Source organism: Chroicocephalus ridibundus, chromosome 2 (assembly GCF_963924245.1).
Source record: "Chroicocephalus ridibundus chromosome 2, bChrRid1.1, whole genome shotgun sequence".
Classification (NCBI taxonomy): domain Eukaryota; kingdom Metazoa; phylum Chordata; class Aves; order Charadriiformes; family Laridae; genus Chroicocephalus; species Chroicocephalus ridibundus.
The window spans coordinates 113,959,226-113,979,243 of record NC_086285.1 but is presented as its reverse complement, the minus strand read 5'-3'; the positions used below and the strand labels follow the sequence as shown (position 1 = coordinate 113,979,243).

At 38.7% G+C, this 20,018-nt stretch overlaps 1 protein-coding gene across 11 annotated transcripts in view; it reads left to right on the top strand.

Moving 5' to 3' along the window:
* Window positions 1–20,018, top strand: part of PTPRM (protein tyrosine phosphatase receptor type M) — a 481,345-nt gene that overhangs the window by 382,011 nt on the left and 79,316 nt on the right. For 4 of the 11 annotated variants that reach the window (XM_063326579.1, XM_063326578.1, XM_063326574.1 and 1 more), the window contains 4 exons: window positions 2,184–2,258; window positions 2,486–2,512; window positions 6,625–6,636; window positions 7,396–7,583. In XM_063326579.1, the coding sequence (XP_063182649.1) occupies window positions 2,184–2,258; window positions 2,486–2,512; window positions 6,625–6,636; window positions 7,396–7,583 (302 nt within the window). The remainder of the gene's footprint in view (window positions 1–2,183; window positions 2,259–2,485; window positions 2,513–6,624; window positions 6,637–7,395; window positions 7,584–20,018) is intronic. The other 7 variants (XM_063326581.1, XM_063326577.1, XM_063326575.1 and 4 more) reach the window with 3 other exon arrangements.

Genomic DNA, 20,018 nt, shown 5'->3' with positions numbered 1-20,018 from the left:
TAAAAGATTCTCTAATATCTTGGTTTTTCTTAGATCTACCCTGAAAATAAATAAAATTTGAGACATAAAATTTCCTGTATTAGAATTTTAATTAAGGACTCACTCCTGTCCGAGGGTTAGCACTAAGCAAAGACCAGGAAAAACAGTATTTTTTATAACTGTTAAAAAGAATGAAAAAAGAATGACTGTGTTCAAAAAACTTCCTTGGTTTTTGTAGTTCTTAAGGAACCTTAGTTTTTTCTGTATACCAGTGTTTTTGAACATCTTCAGAATTTGCCAAAGATTGAATTTTGTTTCAAGTACTAACGGTATGTGAGGCCCAACTCCCACTCTTTAATAATATGCATAAGAACTTATCTTTGACGAGCTCAATTGTACAAACACGCTGTGAGGTTTATAACAGTGAGAGTTCTCTCAGCAGCATTAGGCTCAGAATTTGCAATGTTAATTTGCGTTTGAGTTACTTCTGAAATAGCTTTGAAATAGATCTTTCAAAATCTGACCTGCCTTTATGGTGAGAATATACCGTTGCAGTTAATGAGATTGCTTGCTTTTGTGAAGAGATCAAGAGATGTAACTTCATCTTCCATCATCATGATGTAGTTTTCCAGTGGTGTTACTGAATGGTCACAACAACCACAGAAGCTGCAGTGAGTTCCTGGGACTAAATCCTCTTTATGTAAACCACCTTAAACCAATTGTAAATTACTGGCATAACAAGTATTTTATACCACTTGAGGGCTAGAAACTCTAATTGGACTTCCCATAAGAAATGTGGTCACCAGAAGCTGCGGTCTTGACAGTCTTTGGGAATAATCTTTGTGCGCAAAAGGTTTCAAACATTCCTGCTTCCTATGGAAGTTTATTATCCTGGCTGCATTCTGTATCTGGACAGTTTTATGAGCTGCAGCAGCCCTGACCTCAACTACTCTATGTGTCCATACCCAACAGGAATACCACTCTGATCTTTCCATCCAGTGCTTCAGGAGACATAATCAAAGGAAAGTAATCTCAGATATATTCATTTATAGCATAAGCATAATTTTAGCCTGTTTTCAGACAGCTCCATTTTACCAAGGACTGGCAACTGTACACCCTAGAAGATCAACCGAAAAAAAAGATGGATGAAAGCCAGCAGGAATAATCTCAATCTTTCTCATCCAGACTTCCTTGATTCTACTTTTGTTTCACAAATTCATGGAATCATAGAATACTTTGGGTTGGAAGGGACCTTTAAAGGTCATCTAGTCCAACCTCCCTGCAATGAGCAGGGACATCTTCAACTAGATCAGATGGCTCAGAGCCCCGTCCAACCTAAACTTGAATGTTTCCAGGGATGGGGCATCTACCACCTCTCTGGGCAACCTGTTCCAGTGTTTCAGTTCCTGTTAGTCTGCTTGTAGGTATCCAGAACATGCTTACATTCACTGATCCGACTGAATCCGGGCTATGTAGATAAGCAACTAAGGCTGACTTCGGAATGAGCTTTTGCTTAAAAGCTTTTAATGATTCTTTGGCTGAACATCCTGTAAAATGTTGCGATTAACTCCCAGCTGTTGAATGTATCTGTGCTTAAAACGGTAATTCACACGATCTCTGAATACCGGGGAACTAACTGAACTTGATTTGTTGCATGGGGCTTTCCCATAGATTTTACAAATGGTTAAATGATTAAATATCAATGCAAGCTTTGGTCTATGTGTCACTCCCTGAAAACCGTTGTTAAACAAAGAGTAATATTCGGGGCATAATAGTATCTGTGTACACTTTATCCATCTGTCTGAACAAATCGAAAAAAAGAAAAGGAAAAAATGAACTATAGTAGAATATTTGCATACAGTATTTAGAGTATTACTAGGTAAACTTAATAATGATCAAAGCTTCTGTCAAAAACACCTGTTGTCGTGATGTCTTTATTCAAGCATCAGTATTCAGCCTAATCTTCTGATTTAAGAAGTGTATTCGTCATGACTGATCGAGATGCTTTTCCTGATGACATTTCTTTTTAGAGAACTGACCAAATTCAAGGAGCTATTTTATTCACTAGACACACCTGGTTTTCCCTAGGTCCCCATTCCAGTGCAACAAACACCACGGGGTGGACTCTAAACCGAGTCAATCGCTCAGCTTAAAAAGCCACATATCACTTCGCTGTCTCTAACCAGCTCTGTTTCTCTTTGCAGCTGTATCTTCACCATCTTCATTTACAATGAAAACTAACACATTGAGCACAACAGTGCCTAATTCTTATTACCCAGGTAACCAATTTTTTTCTTGGTTTCCACCCAATATAGACCTTTTCATAATAAAAGCATATGTAATTATGTTATTATACTTCTTGCCGTGGAAATTTAATAAATATATAAGCAACATACTGGTTGCTTACAGTAGCTTTCTGAAAGAAAACTGGGGAACATGTATCAATCATTTACTGTTCTCTCTCTTTTTACCTTTTCTGCATTGACCTGCTTATGATGTATGACAGATCCATTTGTGCCAACTGCAATTCTAGGTGAGAACATTTCCCTTTATCAAAGTTTATTGCTGAAGTAATTTAGAAAGTCACAGTTCTTGGGGTACAGACAATAGTACGCAAAAAGCTGGAGTTTTCTGCTAAAGGGGAGCGGTGGTAGGCTTGGCTACACTGAGAATGTTAAGGACAGTTATCAGGCTTGATTACTACTGTCATAGTGCAAGTCAGGGGGGAAAAGAGAAATAATTTTAACAAGTGGATTTGCGAGGAAATGTTTATGCATGTATTTGGAGTGACACAAAAGAATTTGATTATTGCAGCAATTGAAATAGTTTCCCTCATTTTTTTCCCGTTTTATCTCAGAACTGAAGATGTCACTTCTTAAAAATAACATTTTTTTCCTAATTAGACTATTCATGGTACAGAAAATCAGACAAAATAGAGTTCTGGCCATCCACCAGCTATCATTTCTTCTCACAATACCGCACAGTTTCTGACATGCTTGTCAAAGTGAAGTTTCAGAGGAGAGATGGCATTTTGAACAGCAAAATGATAACATGACACTTAGAGTATATAGTTTATTATGCATCAGGTGTCACAGGAACAAAATAAAACACTAGATCTGTAGGTTAAAAACATACAGCTAAAGCGTAAAGCATTTCCACTGGGAGTTTAGGAAAACCTGCTATTGTCCAATGTCAAAAAGAGAGAGGTTTCAGCACAGATAAAACAATAAGCATGAGTCGCTATTGCATTTTCAGTGCTTAAGTAACTCTAACTACTTCGTGGCTTGTATTCATTTACACCTCCTTCCCATACTAACCCTAAACTAAACAGAGAGATTTATTTTTTTTATAATAATAAGTCAAAATATAACAGTGCACTGTAGCAAGAATTCCAACTCCAATGTTAAGCCTATTTACTCTTTTTACAATGATTGATAATCGTTTTTTCAACAAATATTTTTCTTTCTCTTCCTTTTTCTTAAAATCATTGTAAAAAATACAAGATCCCTTAACTGATTCCTGCCCTTAAACTGTAAGTTAAACCAGCTTAAGTAAAAGTAGAGTGAAGCACGTAGAAGTAGAAGTTTAGGAAGGTGATCTTGAACATTTGTTACTGTGAAAGAATATTTAGCGCAGTGCATTTCAGTGTGATAACTTGGAGAAGGAACTTGTACTTTTTTATACATTATGTAAATCTGGAAGAAGGTAACGGTAGTGACTGTAACAATGTGATAATCTGCATGCAAATGAAATTTGCAGTGCCTTTTAAATGCCTGAGATGTTAGATTTTTTTGTGTGCTTTAGCATTCATTCAACGCTTCATCCAGTAGATGTTCTTTCTGACCTTGTGGGTGGGCAAGGAGAAAAGTACTATTATCAGGAGAAAAACTTTGAGATTTCCTACCTGGATTATTAAGTTTTAGTTAATGGTTTCTCTGATATTTTTTTTGTAATCCTTTGCTGTATAATAATGATGGTAAAATTATTTGTTAGCTTTTTTTTTCCACAAGAAATAATCTCTAAGCAAGTAATTCAGATATCACACAAACACACTATGAAAGAAAAATCTTTGCTTTTACTAAGTCTGTAAAATCTTGAATTAGTCTGATATGTATTTTATGGTCTACTACAGCAACCTATGCTTACTCGTCTCGGAAAATCTTCCAGTTATTTCACTGTGGAAAATGAATATTTTTCTAAACTTACATGTTAAAAGTTCAATACCCTTTTATGAGTAGTGTTCCATTCAGACCAGGTTCTCTCCCAAAATGTGTTTATGACTGTCTGTATAGGAATAGTGTTTTATCTGAGCTAAATCAAATTAGCTATGCTTCAGTCAGTAGAGGAATATAGCTATTAACAATATATGCTGGATTTTAATTGCAACCAGTACCTGCTTTTGCTGTCTTCTAGTGTCCAAAGAAGTTGTGTTAGACCGCAGGGTCAAGCCTGTAGTTAGAACTAAATGAACTTTTCAATGTGACCTCCTGGGAAGGGTACAGGTCTGGTGAGTGGTTGAGTTTAGTTTTCAAAATCTGCTAGAAAGACCACAAGACACTTACCATTTCCAAATTTATGTACAGCAAGATCTTTGGACTACTCATACAAATAAGGAATTTCTTAGCCAATTAAAAAAAAAAAAAAAGACTGCTAATTGGTGGTGAACTCTTTAAATGATGCAAAAGGCAACAGTCTGCTTAGCCTAATAACCTAAGTGAAAGCCCGAGATTTAAAAAAGCACTCTACGTAACAGTGGCTAAATTAATAGCTCCTGAGCATGGGTGTAGGTCATGTTTGTCTAGTATCAGTGATATGCATTTTTCTGAAATTGGAGAAAGAAGAGTCTCAGCCCAGAAAAGATATTGGGCTGGGTTTCTAGATACCTTCAATGCTGTGAGTTCATATAACTAGTAAATAAATATATTATTTAACGTGTTGTGCATCTCTGTGGGAATGAGTAAGTGGAGGACAGAACTGCAGCTGTAGGAGTATTTAAGCTGGACAAACTTCCCGTTGCTTATGAAAACTGCATCTGGAAGAGCTGACCCTTTGAAAAACAGTGGTCTGTTATGCCTGACAAGCTCATGCTACAGTGCTCAAAGGCAAGGCAAAAAACTGTGATGTACATGGCTCCTAAGGTGCCATATAAACCGAGGACTGAAAGCACTTAATTTAAAACAACTTAAAAGATCACTACCAAAGAGAGAAAACTAGTATTAATGCAGCTATAAGAGATAAAGAAATTGAGAGAGGAAAATTACTCTAGAACAAAGGAGCACACAGGAAAGAGATTCATAAGGATTAAACTGCTGCTTTCATAGCACAAGACCCTGCTGTCTGTTAACTTTGCCTTCATCTTAATTACTAACAGTCTGTGTTACAAGCAATTCTGTAGTTTGCAAAAAAAAGCCCACCCAGGTTTTCTAACCTATTTCTAAAATTACAATAAGCCACCCAAAAAATCATGATCAACTTCCTATACTTTTTTTTGTCTTTTGTGTCTTAGCCACCTTGTAGTTTTCAGGTGCCATTTCAACAGCAACATACTGTACCTACACTTGTATACCACGCTTCATGCCATGCATCCCAAGGTGCTTCGCAGTACAATTTTATCACACATTAGACAAAAGTTGTCAAATTTTATGACTAAAAGATGAATCCTTTTCCTCTGCGTTAGATCAGATTAGCAAACTACCAGGAAAAGTAGTGAAATGCCCATACTCATACCCATAAATTTTTCTCTGTTATTTTTGGCTTAGGTTCAAACGCACAGTTCATATTGACTGTATGCTTACTGAGGACCAGATTTCATGTCTCTTAGTATCAGTGTGAATTGAGAGAAACTAAAATCATCCTTTAAATATGATTTATTGACCTTTGTGGCTTTAACATCAATCTTCAGTGGTGTAACTAAGAACAGAATCTCACCTTTAATGAGGTGTGCTGGTATTTTTGGTGTGTACATGAGAATCTGGGACCTTTGCATCCAGAGTATTTGTGGAACTTCCTGCTATGATATATCTAACTTATGAATATGGAAATATTCTTTTAATGCTTCCCTTTCATACAACATATTTTACAAAGTAGTAAGTTTTTAATAAATATAGTATTTTTATGAACCCCTTGCTATGCTTAGTGTGCAGCCAGTGAGGAGTAGTTTGAATAAGTCAAAGTGCCACATTTACAATTTTGGTTAAAAATCAAAAACTCTTTGAGATATGTAAAATTATTATTTGGGTAAACAGAAAAAATATTTATGATGATATTTGGAACTTAGAATTTGGTGGGGTTTTTTTCTCTTGTCAAGTCTGAACAAATTTTTTAAATTACATCTAAACAGGAAGAAAATCATATTGCTTCCTTAGGTAGAGTGCACTTTCACATCTGTCTGTTTACTGCTAAGTATAAGTTTTGATCTCATTTACATCTGTGTGAACTCGCTCACAGTAAGATACCTTGGTTTCAGTATATTTAATTTACACTGTGAAACTGAGATCAGAATCTGACTCATTTAGGAAATCACTCTGTAAACACTAAATTACAAACATAAAATTACCTGTAATTATTAATGTAGTACTGTTGCTTATGCCCTGTTTCCTTTTTCTCCTCCTCTTTTTTTTCTCCTGATATGTATCTTCTTAAAAGTGCCAATCAATGGTAAGTTGCCCATTTGCCCCATGGAAGAGATGTGGAGGGTTGGGAGAGTATGTGTCTCATAAAAATTTTAACCAGCCCACTGGGTTCTCCTGTTTGTTGGCTTGCATGTCAGTTGACATATAACATTCCATGCCGAATGTGGTGGCTCATGATATACCGTGTTCCTAAAGCATGTTCAGCAGCCAGTCAAGACATTTTTCCTGACCAGATGATCCTTTGCATTTGTCCTCTCATAGTTTGTCTCCAAACGTTGTATCAGATCTACATTTCCATTGCAGTCCTAGCTTGATGAAACCATAAGCCATTTCGTGCATCTTTTTATTTTGCTCACTCCAAACATTTGCTCTAAATTTACAGTGTAAAATATAGCACGCCAGTAATCTAAGAAGAATACAAGTCCAATTTCATTCCATGGGACTTGTTGAAGTTTCAGAATGAAACTTCTATGCAGTTTAGAACCACATGCCTAATTTAAAACTTGTTTGTAATCAGCTAGTGATATTTAAAACAATATTAGAGTTCGGACTGCTCTGCAATGCTTCCATTGTAGAACCATGGACTTTGCCTCATTCCAATCAGTCTTGCAATTTCCCTGTGTAAACTGCTCCATGGATTTACTGTTCTTCTGGTGTAGCCTTCACAGACAGAAGCAGTACTGATGGTGTCAGATTTCTGCCATTCCTCTAGAAATCTGTGTACTTTGTATTTCTATTAATACGTGAAAATGAGCCAGTAAATTATGAGATACTCTTTTTCTAGATGAAACCCATACGATGGTCAGTGACACAAGCAGCCTGGTCCAATCCCATACCTACAAGAAGCGAGATCCAGTGGATGTGCCCTACCAGACCGGACAGCTTCATCCAGCCATCCGTGTAGCTGACTTGCTACAGCACATCACCCAGATGAAGTGTGCAGAAGGCTATGGATTCAAAGAGGAGTATGAAGTAAGTGTCAGGTCTAATGATCTGATTATTATTATGTCCTCTGCACTTTTGGCTTTACCTGTCTGCTCTCTGTACCACAGAACAGGAAAAATAATTACTCAACCAAGTCAGTCAGTTGCTGTGTGAGGGAAGGTATTGAATGGAAAGGATCATCTCTACAGTGAGCAAATTTGCTGATCGTAACCAGCAAGGATGAGGAGTGAGACCTAAAAACGTTTCTTGGAAATCTCTGCCTAATTCTAGTTGCATAGAGATGTATATTCAAAAAAACAGGTCCACTAGCATTCTCCCAGAACTTGCCGTATTCTTGTTTTACTGTTGAAGAATATACCTTTTTTTCCAAAGTTCTACATCACGGATTGTCTAGTCACCGTTACCCTGTAACACAATATTAGCTTAGAAATCTAGTTCTACAAGCAGTATTTCTTGGAATAATAGTATTCATCATGGAGAGGAAGTACACAAATCTTCAGAGAGGCCCACAGGGCTATAAAATTTATTCTGTGGTGCCTGAGCCATTTCCCACTAGCTGGAGGCTATCTCTAATCCTCATTATTTTTCATATGAACTTAGAGTCTCTCTTTTTTCCTTTTTTTTTTTTTTTTTGATTCAACTTCTGTTTCCTCATTTCATGCTAGAGTGACCTGTTCTTCCCTGTTATCATCTTAGTTTTAAATGTCATGACCACAACATCCTGGCAAATACTACAGGAACACAGCATACTGCGCTGGAGATCCTGTCTTCCTTGTGAGATGAGTCAGTTTACTAAGTGAAAAAAGCAAGAAACAAGCAGAACTTGCTCTCATGGCCAAAATTAAGGGTAGTATTATGCCTGACTTCCAAAGCATAGTTTTGCTGAAGAGTGTCAAGAATGCACCAGCCCTCATCCAAATCATATATTTGAATGAACTTATCAGCCTGGGTTCCTTGACCAATGTGAGGCAGGATTTGAGACCTTTAAAATCTGCTTATATCCAATATTTTAATTGTTAGGCTGTAAAACTGAATGTCCTTTGTCCATTTTTCTCTGACATTTAGCTCAGATCTTCAGGAGTTGTTTTTTTTTGAATGATTCTCGCATACAGGAACACTCTAATATGGGTTTGTAAGATGTCTACAGCAAGTAGTTTCCCACAAGATTACAATTCAGTGGACTGGAACCCAAAAACCAGGTAGCATAAATATATTACTTCACAGAGGAAAAATACATAAGATTGATCTGCAGGGCTGGACTACAACTTGTCAAAATTTTCATAGGAGTGTATTAGAATTCATGAGATAAATTTGATTGATCGGGTGGGAAGATGCACTGCGTAAGAACTTGTGGAGTCTGATCTCTGGGGTCTGATCTGCGGATTTGAATATATCAGCTCTCAAATACTCTGTTAACTTTTCATACATTATATGGACTATGATCCAAGATGATGTGATTAGCTTTTTTAAAAAATAAAATGATCCCTACCACATGGTCTAGAGAGCAGATAATGATCACCATCAGCCCACCACCCCCATTTCTAGGAGTAGGCTACACCTGACAGAGCCTGTATCTGCCTCTGGATGTGGTAGCGTCCATTTGTCTAGTTGAGGAACTTGTCCAACTTGCACTTCATCTCCAACCCAGTACACAGCCTAAATTTCCTTTCCTTGGAAACGAGAACGTGAGAAATCAGAACAGGTATAAATGGGTCTTACTGTGATGTGACTCCGACATAGCCAGTGGGAAGCAGAATGACACAGATTCAATTTTAACTCTCTCTTCTCAAAGCAGAAGCCAGCAAAAAAAAGATCCCTTGTCATTCTTTCATCTGATAGAAAGAGAAGGGAGGAGGACAACCAGCAAAAGTAATTTAAATTACTTCCACCCTGTAGGGCAAGCAACAATTTCTCTTTTGGCAAGTGTGCACTGCCCTAGAGACTGCCCTTAAGTTTTAAAGGTAGAAACTAATGTATTCACTGTTGCAGGTCCTTCAGGATGACTAATAATTACTAGTACGTTGCTGAGTTTTTACAAGTGAGCATACTGATTGCATTTTACAAGAGATGGTCTTTTTTTGAAGTCTTTTTTTGAAGTTTGTGCTTTGTCATGCCAACTCCGTGTTACAACAATTGCTTAAATACATAATTGTTTAAACTGGTATTTGTAGTATTAGATTTCCAAAGCCCATGCTTCAGGCCACTTCCAAAGTCACCGATGACGTTTTTTCCCCTAAAATGTAGAAAACAATTCATTCCCAGAAGGAGCTAATCACTTGTCAACTTTCATTTGTGAAGCTGACTTAAATGAGTTTGTTCCTGTGAGGTTTTTTATGCCACTGTTATTTAAAAATGATAGAATTGAAAATTCTTGTCTTTGGAAAAGATTTGCTCATCAGCCAAAACCTTTTATATCAGTATTAAGCCTAGAGGAAAGCTACAATTAATTTATAAAAAAAAAAAAAAAGATGACTGTAAAATGGAATTTATAATGCAACCAATGACATGGCTTTTTAACTACAGCGGATCAAATGATGCTGCTGAAAAACAGTTTCCAGGAAAATCACTTAATTTTGAGCTTACCAAGCTGATGAATGGCATCCCATTACAGACGGTAGGTGTAGTCATGACTAATGCCAGTAGATGCAATACATTAGGGTGCAGTTTATTAATAGTGCAGGGAAGGGGGACTTAACATACTGCAGCTGCATCTGAACTCCTCTTTATATATGGAAATTGTTTACAGTCAGAATGAACCATAAGTAGCCATATCTTTGAGGATGTTTTTTTTCATTGAACGACTGCAGTATTGCTGTTTTTCCTCCATGTGCAATGAAAAACTGCCCAATATATTCTAGCACTGCTAAGATTGCGAATCTCTTTGTTTACGCCGCTGTCGGACTGATACTGTCCTCTTTACAAGGTTGAAGTAGACAACAAAAGAATTTTTTCCTTATAAATTATCAGAAGGATAACTGTCCAAATGAAAAGGGAGAAATAGTTTGGCAGGGGATTTGTTTTGAATGAAGTCTCGTAGGTGATTTTTGCTCTAACAAGACAGCAGGATTATATAGTCTCACCAGGGAAAGAGTCTGATTCAGGAGAAATTCACACAGGATTCACTCTGAAAATAAATCTGTTGAACTGAACAGAAAGTAAAGTAGCACATTACCCATTAGCAGCACTTCAGAGGAGCACAAGGATACAGAACACTTACTGTCGTGCACAGGGCATAGTTTTAAGTGCTTTAAACTAAAACTTAATAATTAGGACCACTATTCTCAATAATTAGGGCTATAGTTCACAATCTAAGCACATCTACGTGGTTTTAAGTCCTATTGGCTTCATGCACGAACTTCTGGAGTAACATGACTGACACAAAGGATAAAGGTTGAAAAATCGTCTTTAAGCAGCGGCAGGCTGATAATTAGTCACTCGCTGCTCAACTCTGCAATAAGGTTATCCGCTTGAGATCCCGAGTACCTTGAGATCCCAATGTACAAGGGGCTTGAGGGAACACCGTACTTTCGAGGACTGCACCGTTTTGTTCCCCTCCTGGGAGGAGCTGAGATACTTTTGGCCCTTGTCACTGCAAAGGCTTTGGTGGAATATCAGCAGGGAAAGGTCCCACGGCCTGTCCCTCTTCCTGTGATGGCGTGTGGCGTGTCCCTCTTCCTGCTCCTGTGATTCCCTGGAGCAGGATCAGGTCCCAGCTCTCAGATGTCGCGGTGCAGCTTCTGCTTTTGTGTCCAGCGGTGCCTGTAGAACAAGAGCAAATACAGACCTGTCCTTAAGCGGCACAGCGGTGACAAGTTCACTGCCCATTTTCCCATGTGTTTCTCAGGTGTGGAAATAACATGGATGTGTTTCTGTAAGCTGTGGACTCAAACGCAGACCTTCATTTGCAGCCTAGTGGAGTGTGAATGATGGGAAGGGATTGCACGGAAATCCTCAAACTCCAGGAAATTTCCACACCACTAGCCTGCAGCAGAACTTTAAAATCCTTTCTATCCCCTGCCAGACCCTTAAGAAAGGAGAGATTTGGGGGTTTCAGCAGTGTTAGACTGGCAGGATAACATTGGCCTAGTTTCACGTGCACCCCTCCACTAATTGTGGATTGTTTGAGCTGCTCCCCAACTCTGCAGCATCAGAGAGCTTATGCTGGTCATGAGGAAGGCTCATTGCTTATCTCCTTTCTGCATTACAGAAACAAAATAAATAGAAAAGGAGGGTGAAAGTGGTCTCTACTATTCCTCACTTCTTTCTCCTTACACCTGTCACCTTTTGGGTTTTGGCTTCTTAATTTTGCAGTGCTTTACACTGTATCCTTTCTCAAGGACATGTATCCGTCAAAAAGCCATAAACACATAGATGTGAAGAAATGAGTTCATCTCCTTTCTAAACAGATGGAGTAGGCTGCTATAGGCCAGCATAGGGTGGCATAGCTAGGGCAGAAACAGAGAAATTCATCAAAATCTTATCATTTTAAATAAGATTTATTTTTATCCCTATTTTTGGATCAGCAAAAATTGGTGCCTGTTCAGTGTAAATTGTTTCTTTGCCAAATTAAGGTTAGTTGACATAAGACAGTTTCAAATCGATTTCAGAGTGTCCACACAGGAGCTTGGACTGGTTTAACAGAATTGATTTAAAAACACACCTTTAATTAAACCAGTGCAACTTTGTGTAGATAAAGCCTCGCAAAATCAATTTTGCATTATGTTCCATGACAGGGAGTTCTGAGCTTCCATTATCTCGAAACCAGAGGTTCCTTTGAAAAGCCAGGATTTGCAAAGGGTATCCTGCTCAGATCAGCCTCACCTACTGGCACTAACAGGACTGTGTCAATAACAGAGTTTAAAAAAGGTTCCTCCCTGTAACTTTAACTTTAAGGCCTTTCCCCCCACTGTCTCTCTCGTCTTCCCTCTCCTCCTGTCGCACACATCTTTTCTCAAGGTTTTGTGGCAGTTACCTGTTTCACTCAGGAAATGTATTTTATACTAATATCGTTAAACCAATGCTTTTCCTAATACAATGAAGTTATATCCTGTCAAGATAAACTGTACAGATTACGTCCCTTTTATGCTGCGTGGTCTCCACTCTGAGGGGTTGCACCAATATAACTGCATTAATCTCTAAATCACCACAGTTAAATAGATGGATACCCGTGAGGATACAGGCTCAGAGGGCCTATTAAGGTCAGGAACATGAAATACATTATCTAATGTATGTTAAACAGTTTGTTTCAGTTTAGCACTTCTTAGCACCTATTATGGATTGGTGGAAGTATTTTAAAATAGGTTATCTGGCCATGGTCACTGCTCAGTTATACCTTAGGGGATTGTGGTCAAAGGTGATCATAAAAAAAAAGGATCATTCTAAGAGGATTTGGAGGTGAGTGTTGAGAATAACTGGGGATATGAAAGAAATCCTGTCTTCATAGCAATATATTAATTGAAATGGAACTTCGGAAGATATGCAGGTAGATGTGCTGATAGTCAATAAAACCAAAGTATTTCACGCAGTGTACTACTGGCCAGTGAAATTCCTGGGGTAAATAGAAAATGGTTGTAAGTAAAAAAAATAGGAAAAAATCTCTCTAAAACCAGCAGAAATACGGATCCTTGTTTTTGGGGGGAGAAAGTATTGCAGGCAAGCAGGAAATTTTTCATGGGGGAAAGTTTACCCCATAGGTGCCTGCTTAAGGTTTTGTTTTCTCCAGACCACTGTTACATGAATTTCTGACCTAGGACAGAATTCTGATATCATTTCCATTTTCTGCTGGCGTGCAAAGGCATAACAGACTAGAATCCTGTCACACCAACCAGTCTTCCAGTCGCAGCTTTTCTTTCTCTGTGGTTCCAGCTGGAAGACAAATTTGCTGCCACATGACACTTCTAAGCCCTGTGCTTCTGGGCCCCTGTTCTGAAATCTTGAAAATAGTAGGAAAAATATGTATTTTATTGACGTTATGTTGATACAGCTACTGCCAGAACCCAGCTGGTGGTGCTTTTTCTGCCTGTGTTCCTTATGACTGCAACTGGCCTGTCTCACCTCCAACCTGTACATTTTTATCATGCCTTTTTCTCTGATTTTATTTGATACTCTGCAGCACCAGCTGAGACAGTCAATACCACAATCAGTTCAGGTTATTTTCTGTCCCACAAGCCACAAATTACAAAGAAAGCAGAAAGACTCTGGAACGTTGGGTGGGAATGGGGGCATTAGTCCACAGTGTAAATACACGGAGGACAACATCTGCGTCCTCCAGAACTGAGAGCAGGTAACTGTTTGTCACTCTTTCTATTTTTGTAATAATGAGAAAACTCATTAGAGATTGTAAACATAACAGAAATAGAAACAGAAGTAAAATAGTGGGAGTTTGTCCTGTGAAAACGGTGTGGAGAATTGTTGGAAATGTTCTTCTGTAGAGATCATTGCTATTACTTTTTTGTGAAATTTAATCTGTTTAGATGGGGCTCAGAACAATCACCTGAATGCCCAGTTGAATCTTTGTTCTGTAATGCTGGAAAGTTGCAGTGGTCTGATTATAGGCATATATTATTATGTTCTCTCCCATGCACAATGAACGATAACTGCAACTAATGGTGATATAAAGGTTCTTTGTGAGAGATGGATATTTCTCCTTTGTCAAAGGACTGTGTTCAGAAAAGTCAGTTTCTTTGGATTGCCATGGGAGCTGCAGCAGCCTTCCATGAATGCCAAGTAACTTGTTCCTGCTTGGGTTTATCCCAGACTCTTGGATGCTGGAAGCCTTGGCACTGGGGAGAATCTATCTTGGGAGGTCAAAAGCAATAGTAAAAATAAGCAGCTGCCATGTCCACGAGGCATGTTTTGGTTCAGAAATCCTATGGTACACCAGGTCAACACCAAAGTGTTGAAATAAAGTCATCCCAAACTAGAAACTGCATTCACTAGTAAATAGCCTATGTTATTAGTGACACAACTTCCCAATGCATGCAGTATCCTTTTAGTTCTTTAATAAGCCTCGTAGTAGAATGGGTGACTTCCAGTTGTTGATCAGGAAGAATCGTTTGTCAACAATTTTAGCTGTACGGCAGTTAATAGGCATTTGTTTGGGGTTTTATTCGGTTCAGGGGAGAGACACTTAGTTTGCTGAATGTCTGCTGGTGTGTCAGCCAGTTTTATGCAATTCTGAACCTATCCTTAATAGCTGTGAATTTCTGTTCTTAACAGATTTCAGATGTATGAGAAGTGCTGCCACAGTGCTTAATATCATTCACTTGACACTGCCCTATGCTGCAGCGTGGCTAACTGCCCAGTGATGAAGGTGTCCTAGGACTTTATAAATCTCACTGTTTCCTACTCTTCCTAAATGCCTTCTCCTCCAATTTAAATAAAAGTGCATATATATGCAGAAGCATCTTTCTAATTTGTTTTTGTTTAAGCAGTTTTAATTAGAATTTATTCTTACCACAGATTATAGATTTAGACAGGTCATGGCTTCATTAGAAAGGCTGTGTGGGTTTATCTGTTTGAATAATAAAATTGCAGAGGTGTATAGACTAGAACGCTTCCAGTATCCTTAGGATTACTCTCAGTGGGGTGTAGGCAGCTGTTTGATCATGCTGTGACACGGCTATTTTTGGTACTGATCAGTCTGTGATTTACTTGAGTGTGAACCTCCTGTTTTCTTCTTCCTAGTAGCCTTGACAGTCTGAACTGTGTAGGATCTCAGGCAGCAAGGATGCCTTACAAGAACAAGAATGCCTAATTCAGCCCAATGTTTTTCTCCGTGTGAGTCTACCAGACTCAGTCTTGTATGTAAAGTCAAGTTTAGACTGTGTCCTAAGGAAAGCCTGGTAGCTCGTCAGCGCATCTTTCATGACCATTGTGTCCCTCTAAGCAGTTAAAACAGAGACTGGTGGTATTGATCCACTCACAAAAGTGTTGGTCCACTCAAAAGTCGTGAGATATAGATGTTTCAGCTGATCAGTTGGACGGATGAACTGAATGCGGGTTCTTCTTATGTCGGAGCTCTGGCAGCTATTTTAATCATTTTCTGCGTCTACTGAGTCTGGTAATCCTGGTGTATGTGGTGGCAAACGTGAATCAATACAAAATCTATCAGCAATAAAAAATGGGCTGTAACCTGTCAATTCTCATGGTCCTGAAGATGCCCTGGGTGTCTTTTCCATGTTCAGATATTTAGCAGACATTCATTTCATGTTTCGGCATAGCTGGATGGAAAATCACAAAGTGATAAGCACCTCTGATGTTATTCCTGATCCTTAATGAGTGAGTCTACTTAAGCATTTAAAATGGAATCATTTTACCTGTTGCATGCAGTTTTTTGGACATATCTCTTGTCCTTTATTATCCCATGGCAATAAAGTTTCAATCTGCTTTAGAAAGTTGTGGGTTTTTTTCCCATCCGGGGTCCAGCTGCCACAGCAGTCTTTCAAAACCTGTTTTAATTTTGCTCCCCTTTTTCCTGACCTATGACTTCATCGTTAGGATCTTTTATTCTCTGAAGGCATTGCAAAATCTTTCTCATTTTATTCTGGAAAGATTTGTGGGCATGTGCAATGTCACACTGGAGCAATAAAAGAAATCTCTTCCTGATTTGAAGAATCACTGATTGTTGTCAACTTGGCACCAAGCAGATCTTTGGAAATCCAGTATCCACGTCTGATAAATCCAAGTAATTAACAGTGGGGTTATATAATTTTAATGGGAAGAATTAACCTTTTCCATCTTACTGCTTCCTCATGTTTGGATGTACACAGAGGTATATACTTATTCTTTTAATAACCAACACTCACACATCGCTCCAATGTTTTAGCACATGAAATCCGTTGCGCCGTTATTCTCCAGCCTGTCTTGTCTTCCTCCCTTTTGGCAGCCACAGGTTGAGAAACAGTCAAGCTGTACTAAGGAGACCTCTCAGAATATATTTTACTCTGGTTGTCTGTTAGGCAAGTCATTCTTACTGAATGATCTTGCTGCTATGCTTTTGCTAGTATCAAATCTATGCTCTCTCTGTACTTTTTGAAATTAGGGTTTAGTTTCAGATTTAGCCAATCTGTGCGTCATTATGGGCTATTGAACGCCGCGGTAGGAAACTAAATGAGGCCACTGAACTTAATTTCACTCATAACGTGAGTTTCCAGAGGGAAATCCACAAGAACGGCTTTAATGCTCACAGTGATAAGGTGATAGGTTAAACTTTCTAAATGCTACTGACAAGTATGATTTGAAAGAAAGAGGAGTTTTTGAATCATTGAGGGCTATATGCTGTATGTTTGCACCAGACTGACTGATTAATTATTCAAATAAGACATTGAATATTTGATCAGAATCCATAATCCCTTCTTCAGCTAACGTATTATTTACTTTTGAAAACTGCTGATGCACCATACTTTTCCCATTGCACCTGCAAAAACGAATTGGTCCAATTTATGTGCACAGAATAATATATTGTGCTTTAATGTTCAAGGTATTATTCATTACTTCCTACTCATATAAGCCTCCTTACCTCCTTCATATTTTATTAGTGCCCTTTAAAAAGACATAAAAAATCAGTCATGTAGTTACTCCATTTTAAATTATGCAAATGATGTTAAATGCAATTATAATCTATGCTTTATTAATTATATATACACCCTATGTGTTTTCTATGGATTGTATTTATTCACTACAAATAATTAGGCATTTTAGTCCATTGCTGGTTTCATGACCAGAGCATTATTATTGGCTGTTTGTAAAGCAAGAGGAACACTTTTCAAATCAAATTAGCATAATTTAGCTATTAGGAGTTTTCATTTAGCAGCAGTTTATTCACAGCATACCTAAAATATGCATTATTTTCTATAATGCATTTGTTTTAAATAAGTTAAAATAGCCATTATGAATTTTTCAGGAAATGAAAATTTGTATTCCTATATAGCCTGTGGCTCAGTGTATCTTTTAAGAAGTTTTCTAACTGGAATACAAGACTTCTTCTTACATGTTTCCTGTAGTGCTTTAGTAATTGTCCTGTCAATGGAACAGATGATCAGCATTTTCTAGCAGGAGTGATTGGTTTTGTTACAGCATACTGATTTGATGGGCCCGAAAGATTCTGTGGGAAATGTTAAGTCCACTGAAAATCTGGCAGGCCGCAGTTGGGCAGACGAGGGGGTTGGCAAGCCTCCTTTCTCTCCTGCTGGTTTCCTGCCATCGCCTCTGTCTCAGCGTGATGGCTGCTCCTCCAGTTACCCATCACGCGGGATCTCAGTGAGGCCACTGCCTACACTCTCGTGGGGCTACTGGTGTTCTTCAGCTGCTTGGCTCTGGCTCCATCTTATTAATTAGCCATTTGGTCGCCCCGGGTCATCAGCAAGTCGTTTGAGAGGTGAAGAGGGCATAGCCTGCCAAACAGCCATAAGAAGATGCAGGCATCTTGGTCAAGCAGAGACAAAGATGAGCAGGGCAACTATGGGATAAAATTGTCCCCCAGACCAAAGCTGATGGGAAGACTGGAGTACTGGTGGAAACAAAGCAGCCCAGGAGGTGGGCAGAAGGAAAAGCAGGCTGACTTTGAGCACTTGCGAAATACTGTCAGTGAGAGTCAATATTTCAGAAATGACATGATGGCTGCATCAGCCATGTGAAATTATTGGGGTTACTGGGTTTGCAGCTCAGTTCAGCACTGATGAAAATTCATAATATTGACACTTCTTCACAGTGTTTAAGTCCGGTTAGTTTTCAAAGGATATAAAGGACTGTTTTAAAGTTGCTTTTAATACACGTTCTTTTCTGGTTTACCTTTACCATTCACTTAAACACCAGGGATGTCAGACACATAATAGTTTAGACATGTTCATGTAATGGTGACAAAGCTTGAATATCTGTTCACCAAAACAGTGCAGTTTCTTCCCCTTAAAATCTTAAAAAGATTAATGACTGACAATGCTCTGCTTTGGTCTGTGGAAAAAATAGGTAGCATGTGTTTATGTACGGTTGAAATGCATCTACCAGCCGACCTCAGTTATTCCCCATCTAGCTTTAAGGTGCTGGCCTGTGCAATAATAACTGCTTTTAATATATAACAGAAAAGAAGCTCTTTTATCTACAAGAGAGAGGTCCGAGTCTCTGAGAGACAGGCTGTCTCCACTCTTCCACCACACACCGAAGGGAGACAAAAGAAGTGAGGACCTTCCTTGATGCGGAGGCTGGGACTGTTCAGAAGTAGCCATAGCTGTGGCTGCCTTCTGCTAACAAAGCTCTTCTTAGCAAATTCTAGCTTCTTGTCTCTGTCCTACCCAAACAGTGACAGGACTCCCTTCTGAATAGAATGCCTCCTAGTGCTTGCTCCGGGATGCCGGAAGCTTCCATACAGCGTGCAGTATTGGTTCCTGAAGTAAGCATAAAGTTTTAGTGTGCGATTAGTCTGGGAGACGGCAACAGGAATACTTTGCCTTTGGTGCTTAAATACTTGGCAGTATCACAGAGCTTAGAGTTTTGATATGAGAAAACATTGCCATTCAGATTATTTACAGCAAATACCTACACGTGAGCAATCTCTGTGCTCTTCTTTGCCAAGAATGATGACAAAGCAACAAAATTCCAGTGTGACATAACAAATGTTAAAAAGATAGGTAGATCCTGCATCCTCTACTCAGGAAAGAACAGTAAAAACAGCCACCTCCAACTCCACGTGAATAGTGAGGGAAGAAATGAGGTGACTTAAATAGATGGGGAGAAGCTTGTAGTGCAAAGCTCTTTTTAGATTTTCATGTCCTTCCAAGATCTCTGAATCTAAGCAGGACTGTCAAGTTGAGACATATGCTTTTTAATCTTGAGAAAGACTGCGTACAACAGTTCTTCAGTCTTTTGTGATACCAGTATTGCTCTTCCAAGTGCTGTCAACCATTATTCATTGCCAGAACGATTTAGTGCATTGTTTGCGTGAAGAGTATTTCAGAACATTGTCCTCTGCATTAGGCTGTGATATCAACTGAGCTTTTGTTCACTTAGCCTTGATTTTTATCTGCGTCTGTTTCTATTTGTCATTGGTGTCTCTGGTTGTGTTGGACAAATAACTACAGTAAAACTCTGCATTTTTAGTTTGTAGTTTCGCTCATTCGACCGTTCATACTTCAGCTTTTATGCTGTCCGTAATGCTGCTGTACACAGCTTCTGTAAGGTTGGCATAATAAACTATGCAAAGATTCTATGAGTAAGGAAATCCTTAAAGAGGCACAGAGCCATTTTATCAGCTCCAGTACCGAGTCTTCGCCTTGTTTCCAGGATAGTGAAATATCACTCATTCCTGGCTGCTGTAATACCCCCTTAGGATATTCTGAGCTGTGCCAGAGATGAGTGTTACTTCTGCAATGCTAACAACAATTATTCATTATTCCTTATAATATAGGGAATCGGGAGCACCCAACAAAGCTATTAAGCAGCAGGTTTAAAGTGAACAAAAGGAAATAT